Source organism: Aedes albopictus, chromosome 3 (assembly GCF_035046485.1).
Source record: "Aedes albopictus strain Foshan chromosome 3, AalbF5, whole genome shotgun sequence".
Classification (NCBI taxonomy): Eukaryota; Metazoa; Arthropoda; class Insecta; order Diptera; family Culicidae; genus Aedes; species Aedes albopictus.
The window spans coordinates 309,421,251-309,428,920 of record NC_085138.1 but is presented as its reverse complement, the minus strand read 5'-3'; the positions used below and the strand labels follow the sequence as shown (position 1 = coordinate 309,428,920).

At 37.6% G+C, this 7,670-nt stretch overlaps 1 protein-coding gene across 1 annotated transcript; it reads right to left on the bottom strand.

The window, feature by feature from the left end:
* Window positions 1-464: 464 nt before the first annotated feature.
* LOC109407800 (pre-mRNA-splicing factor Syf2) lies at window positions 465-1,364 on the bottom strand. The gene has a single exon (XM_019680960.3). It carries the CDS (start codon window positions 1,266-1,268, stop codon window positions 543-545), a length of 726 nt encoding a protein of 241 aa, XP_019536505.1. The 5' UTR covers window positions 1,269-1,364; the 3' UTR covers window positions 465-542.
* Between the last annotated feature and the right edge of the window lie 6,306 nt (window positions 1,365-7,670).

The following is a 7,670-nucleotide window of genomic DNA, read 5'->3' as shown; positions in this document are numbered from 1 at the left end:
TTCAGAATATGGAATTATCTCAACACCGCTAAAGAAGCCAATTTAGTTGAAAATCGGAGTTTTCGACTAGCGAAGTTGGATTTTTCTCCAAATCCGTGCGTCGGACCTAACATCGGAAGTGGTGCGCTGTATAGCAAACCTGGTCCGCTATACAGCGCACCACTTCCGAAGTTAGGTCCGACGGATATGGAGAAAAATGGGTTTCAACTGCAACACATTCTATGATAACACAAAGAGAGGAACGATAAAGAGAACTTGAAAATGTCAGTTAGGCCCAAATGAAAAATCAGTGTCGAAATGCACATTGGCTGCATTTTGCAGTTGCTGACAGTTCTTTGACGTCTGTCAGTTGTTGCAGTTATCGAATTTCATTCAGTAAGTGAAACGTGTTACAGTTATCGAACGTCTACTGTACGAGCATACGTTTTACTTACAAGGTCTTCTTTCAATTTTTAAATATGTAATTTTATTTCAAAGCAAATATTCACCACATTTATTTATCCATAATCATTAAAATTAATTGTAAAAACTCACCCACACCCTTAAATAGCAGTTCCCCGTTCCAGGTTCTGCTTGATCTCGGCCGTATGTTCCCCGTAGAATCGTTCCAGCTTCTTGTTGAACCGGGCATTTTTCTCGTTGATGTAATCAATGTCTGCGTCGTCGTTGTGTGTCCTCCTGCGCGAGAACTTCTTTCGCTTGTCGATCTGTTGCTCCAAATCTTTGACCATCTTATCGATCGCCACCGGAGTGTCCTTGTGCAGTCCTTGAAGCACCACATTTGGGCCCCCGTAGAATGCATCGCCATACTTTTCCTTCTGCTCTTCGTACTTGGCCAGATCCCTAGGTTCCATGTTCTTGACCAGACGATTGTACTGCCGGGCCGTTTGAGCTTCGTAATCGGAAAATCCCGGATCGGCGTTCTTTTTCTTTGCTCTCAGCTTGTCGAAGCGCTCCGCCTCCGCTGCCGACACCTTCATCAATTTCACCCGATTGTAGTCCAAACCTTTGGCTTCCGCTTCGGCCTTCGCCTTGCTATCGTCGATAAGCCAATCTGCTTGCCGTTTCCTTGCCTCCCAGTTTGCTGGCAGCTTCTTCCGTTCGTCTTCGGCGATTACTTCCTGGTGGTTGGAGTTCCTGGCTTCATTCCGCTGCATGTGAAGTTTTTTCAGACGTTCCATCCGTTCGGCATGTTTTTCCGCAAAACTTTTCGGTGCCGTTGATGCTGTGGGTTGATCCGTAGAGTCCGACACGACCGTTGAAGCCATCTCGATCGCCGATTTGAAGAAAATCACGTAAAAATCGTGGAAATTCCGAATAATTAACTAACTCCGTCGTTGATTTCCACTAAAATAAAAACAAAAACATATTAACTGTCAATCGTAGATAATGCGAACGCGATCCAGATTAGTATTGGTCGATTCGTAAAAGTTAAAAAAAATCGATATTTCTAGCCTAACTTTTACAAAACACCGCACGTTACAAAATGGAAGAACAATACTGGAGCTCGATTTGAATAAAGGTAATCACCTTCAAATGTATGCGTGCCTTTTTTGTAGATGTAGTTGTGAAACTGCGAGGAAAATATTTGCACTCTTGCCCCGGACGTTAGTTTTATCATTATTTACCCGTTTTACCCAAATCGATTGGGTAATATTTGCATATGCAATCTGAGTAGCCTTTCAATCGGCGTGCACTTTTGTGTGAGGAAAAATTTGCGCTAGTGTTCGTGTGCTGAAATGTCACTTATCTCTATAGGTCGTATCTGGACGAACATTTGAAAAGGGCCTATCTGCTTTGCGTAAACAAACATGTTTTTGTCTCTGTAGGGCCCATCTGCATCCACCCACGCACATCAACACCCTTATCAGAAAGATTGTTTTCCAAGCTATCTGTTAAGGGTGCTGATGTGCGTGGGTGGATGCAGAAGGGCCCAACAGAGACAAAAACATGTTTGTTTACAAAAAGCAGATAGGCCCTTTTCAAATGTTAGTCTAGGTATGTGCTTTCGTCGATTAAAAATTCGATCAGTTGGATTCGCTTATTGTAGCGAAAACCGTTGAAATTGAACAAAGTTGATACATACAGCAGAATCCTCACAAAATAAGCTTTCCATTCCATCATTAAAAGTCTCAAAAATATTTTCCATATTGCTACAATAACTAAAATAAACTGATCGAATTTTATATCGACAAAAGCACATACGACCTATTCAAATCGAGCTCCAGAATAATCTGGCGTTCAATTTGAATAGGTCGTATGTTTGCTGTAATTCCTATGTAGATTCGACCCATTCAAATCGAACGCCAGTAATGATTGTTTCGTTATATTTAATGATGTTGAAGATCGGTTGCTGCCGAGGGGGCATGCAGATTATGAACACTCCTAAAATCTGTTTATATACTACGTAGATTCTTAGAGGGGTGAGGGGGTTCCTGCAGGTTCGATTAAACTTCTAAGTTAAGTTTAAATAAAGGGCGAAAGTTAGGCGAAAGTATAGCGCATTAGTTCACCACTGGACTATCGCACTAGTTTTCACGAGTGCGAAAATGCAAATAAAAGTGCGCGATTGCATCCAATCGGCTAGGTGTCTTCAGAGCACTTATTCAGCATACTTCGAAGAAAATAGTGCGCCGAAGACATCAATTTGATTTGATGCAATCGCGCAGTTTTATTTACGTTTTCACACTTATGAATACTCAGTGCGCAGTCCAGTGGTGAACTAAATGCGGTATAACATGCTCGATTTCTCATCATCGACTCTCGCTTCTGCAAATTAAAGTGACAAGATGCAAATTCAATCGAACTTTTTTACACTTAGACGCTAGATTGCATAGCAACCTAGCGAATTATGACCAAAAAGTGCAACCATACTTGCATCTTGTCATTTTAATTTGAAGAAGAGAGAGTCGGTGAAGGGAACTCGCTCATGTTACTTCGCCCTTATATTAACTCAATGTAGACTTGTTAACACTTGGACGCAAAATTGCATCGCAACCTAGCGTTTTATGGGCAAAACATGAAACCATACTTGCATCTTGCAACATTAATTTGAAAAACCCGATTTAATCCACCTATGGTGCACAGAACCCTTCTTACACTTATTAAAATTATTGTTGTATTATTTGTATTTAACATATTTGTTTTGTGGAATTGACCAAAAGTTCTAGAAAATATTGTGGATTTGGCATCTAGTGGATTGGTTTCCAAAATAGCATCATGGACCATGGACTAAACTACCAGAAATGCCAGACACTTCCTAGAGTCTTGTATGGAATGTTTAAAAAATAGCTTACATATTCTGGAATTTTGTATCTTTTATTAACTGCTAAAAGATCTTGAATCGATTAACAAATGGGTAAGAAAATCAGCGAGATACACTTTGTCTAAATCAGTCAATTAAATTAGCTCCGAAGTACTTGGTATTCATGATTATGGTGTAAAAACGACAAAAATGATATATCTACTAAGTTAATAAGTTTTGGCATTAGCTAGTTATTTTGGCTGTCTGGTTCTTCAAAGCTTTCATTAAACATATTGTTAGTTTCCATAAAATTCCTGTGTATTTGTAATTTGTTATTTATAATTTTGTTGAAAACAATAACCTGCTAGTATACACTTTGTATGAGGTCAGCATCATTTATTGAAAAATAATTTCCCATAGACTGGTCAAAAAGAAATGCACGATAACAAGAGAATATAATAAAAAAAGAATTTATTGAAATACTCTTCGTAAGATATCTCAGTAATCGAATGTCGAATCGAAATAAAATTTCAGGGCCTTATACAAGCATATTGTAGCTTTCATTTGGTGCTTAGAGAACCCAAATCGGTTGACAGGCGGCTGAGATATTTATTATGGTACCCTTACCCTTGGTCAAACATCTCTCAAAAAGTTAACCTGTATTACTCCCAAGTACTCTTTGAAAGATATCTCGGTAACCAAATGTCCAATCCTAATGAAATTGTATAGGGTTCTACTAGAATGTTGTAGCTTTTATTTGGTGCCAGGATAACCGAAATCGGTTGACAGACGGCTAAGATATTTATTATGATACTTTTGGTCAAAAATCTCAAAAGGTTTAGTTGTATAAATCTGAAGTACTCTTCGAAAGATATCTCTGTAACCAAATGTCCAATCGAAATAAAATTTCTGGGCGATCTACCAGGATGCTGTAGCTTTCATTTGGTGTCAAGAGAACCCAAATCGATTGACAAACGGTCGAAACATTTATTATGATACACTTGGTCAAAAATCTTAAAAAGTTTAGAAGTATGACTCATAAGTACTCTTCGAGAGATATCTCGGTAACCAAACGTCCAATCGAAAAAAAATTCAATAGCGTTCTACTAGGATGTAGTAGCTTTCATTTGCTTCCAAGAGAACTCAAATCGGTTGAAAGACGACTGAGAAACGTGCGTGACTTTTTTTTGTAACGCACATACACACACACATACAGACATTTGCTCAGTTCGTCGAGCTGAGTTCATTGGTATATGAGACTCGGCCCTCCGGGCCTCGGATCGAAAGTCGGTTTTTCGAGCGATATTTATACCCTTCTTATGGGTGTAAGAAGGGTAAAAAGGCTTTTCCTACATACATTCCGTGATATTTTTGCTACTGTTTATTAAGCTCAAATATTACAAAGAGATAGTAGCTTTTATGTATTTGATGCAATTGCATTTTCATGTATAACTAACTTGTGTAACCAAATATGATCATAAAAAATCTGTTGACAAACGGCTGAGAAATGTATTATGATACATTTTATCAAAAATCTCTCAAAAGCGTAAATTTCATTACTCCTTAGTACTCGTGGAAAGATATCTCAGAAACAAAATGTCCAAACGGCATGAAATTTAATAGCATACTACTTGGATACTGTAGCTTTCATTTGATGCTGAGAGAACTCAAATCGATTGACACACGGCTGATTCATTTATTATGAAGCATTTTGTCAAAGACCTCTTAAAAAGTTAAAATGTATTACTCCAAAGTACTCCCCGAAAGATATCTCGGTTACAAAATGTCCAATCGGAATGAAATTCAAAAGCGTTCTTCTAGGGTGCAGTAGCTTTCGTTTCGAGCCTTAAGAACCCGATTCGGTTGATAGACGGCTGAGAAATTTATGGTGATACACTTTGTCAAAAATATCTAAAATAATTAAGTTGTACTACTCCCTAGCACTCTTTGAAAGATATCTCGGTAACCGAACGTCCAATCAAAAAAAAAATTCAATAGCGTTCTACTAGGATGTAGTAGCTTTCGTTTGGGGCCTTAAGAACCTAAATCGGTTGATAGACGGCTGAGAAATTTATGGTGATACACTTTGTCAAAAATATCTAAAATAATTAAGTTGTACTACTCCCTAGCACTCTTTGAAAGATATCGCGGTAACCGAACGTCCAATCAAAAAAAAATTCAATAGCGTTCTACTAGGATGTAGTAGCTTTCGTTTGGGGCCTTAAGAACCCAAATCGGTTGATAGACGGCTGAGAAATTTATGGTGATACACTTTGTCAAAAATATCTAAAATAATTAAGTTGTACTACTCCCTAGCACTCTTTGAAAGATATCTCGGTAACCGAACGTCCAATCAAAATAAAATTCAATAGCGTTCTACTAGGATGTAGTAGCTTTCATTTGCTTCCAAGAGAACTCAAATCGGTCAACAGACGGCTGAGAAACGTGAGTGACATTTTTTGTAACATACATACACACACACACACACACATACACACACACGCACATACAGACATTTGCTCAATTCGTCGAGCTGAGTTGATTGGTATATGTGACTCGGCCCTGCGGGCCTCGGATCGAAAGTCGGTTTTCCAAGCGGTATTTATACCCTTCTTATGGGTGTAAGAAGGGTAAAAAGGCTTTTCCTACATACATTCCGTGATATTTTTGCTACTGTTTATTAAGCTCAAATATTACAAAGAGATAGTAGCTTTTATGTATTTGATGCAATTGCATTTTCATGTAAAACTAACTTGTGTAACCAAATATGATCATAAAAAATCTGTTGACAAACGGCTGAGAAATGTATTATGATACATTTTATCAAAAATCTCTCAAAAGCGTAAATTTCATTACTCCTTAGTACTCGTGGAAAGATATCTCAGAAACAAAATGTCCAAACGGCATGAAATTTAATAGCATACTACTTGGATGCTGTAGCTTTCATTTGATGCTGAGAGAACTCAAATCGATTGACACACGGCTGATTCATTTATTATGAAACATTTTGTCAAAGACCTCTTAAAAAGTTAAGTTGTATTACTCCAAAGTACTCCCCGAAAGATATCTCGGTTACAAAATGTCCAATCGGAATGAAATTCAAAAGCGTTCTTCTAGGGTGCAGTAGCTTTCGTTTCGAGCCTTAAGAACCCGATTCGATTGATAGACGGCTGAGAAATTTATGGTGATACACTTTGTCAAAAATATCTAAAATAATTAAGTTGTACTACTCCCTAGCACTCTTTGAAAGATATCTCGGTAATCGAACGTCCAATAAAAAAAAAAATCAATAGCGTTCTACTAGGATGTAGTAGCTTTCGTTTGGGGCCTTAAGAACCCAAATCGGTTGATAGACGGCTGAGAAATTTATGGTGATACACTTTGTCAAAAATATCTAAAATAATTAAGTTGTACTACTCCCTAGCACTCTTTGAAAGATATCTCGGTAACCGAACGTCCTATCAAAATAAAATTCAATAGCGTTCTACTAGGATGTAGTAGCTTTCATTTGCTTCCAAGAGAACTCAAATCGGTCAACAGACGGCTGAGAACCGTGAGTGACATTTTTTTGTAACATACATACACACACACACACACACACACACACATACACACACACGCACATACAGACATTTGCTCAATTCGTCGAGCTGAGTTGATTGGTATATGTGACTCGGCCCTGCGGGCCTCGGATCGAAAGTCGGTTTTCCAAGCGGTATTTATACCCTTCTTATGGGTGTAAGAAGGGTAAAAAGAGATAGTAGCTTTTATGTATTTGATGCAATTGCATTTTCATGCAGAGCTCCTTGAGAAACCAAATTTGATCATACAAAAAAAGGCTTTTCCTACATACATTCAATGATATTTTTGCTACTGTTTATTAAGCTCAAATATTACAAAGAGATAGTAGCTTTTATGTATTTGATGCAATTGCATTTTCATGCAGAGCTCCTTGAGAAACCAAATGTGATCATAAAAAAAAGGCTTTTCCTACATACATTCCGTGATATTTTTGCTACTGTTTATTAAGCTCAAATATTACAAAGAGATAGTAGCTTTTATGTATTTGATGCAATTGCATTTTCATGTATAACTAACTTGTGTAACCAAATATGATCATAAAAAATCTGTTGACAAACGGCTGAGAAATGTATTATGATACATTTTATCAAAAATCTCTCAAAAGCGTAAATTTCATTACTCCTTAGTACTCGTGGAAAGATATCTCAGAAACAAAATGTCCAAACGGCATGAAATTTAGTAGCATACTACTTGGATGCTGTAGCTTTCATTTGATGCTGAGAGAACTCAAATCGATTGACACACGGCTGATTCATTTATTATGAAGCATTTTGTCAAAGACCTCTTAAAAAGTTAAGTTGTATTACTCCAAAGTACTCCCCGAAAGATATCTCGGTAACAAAAT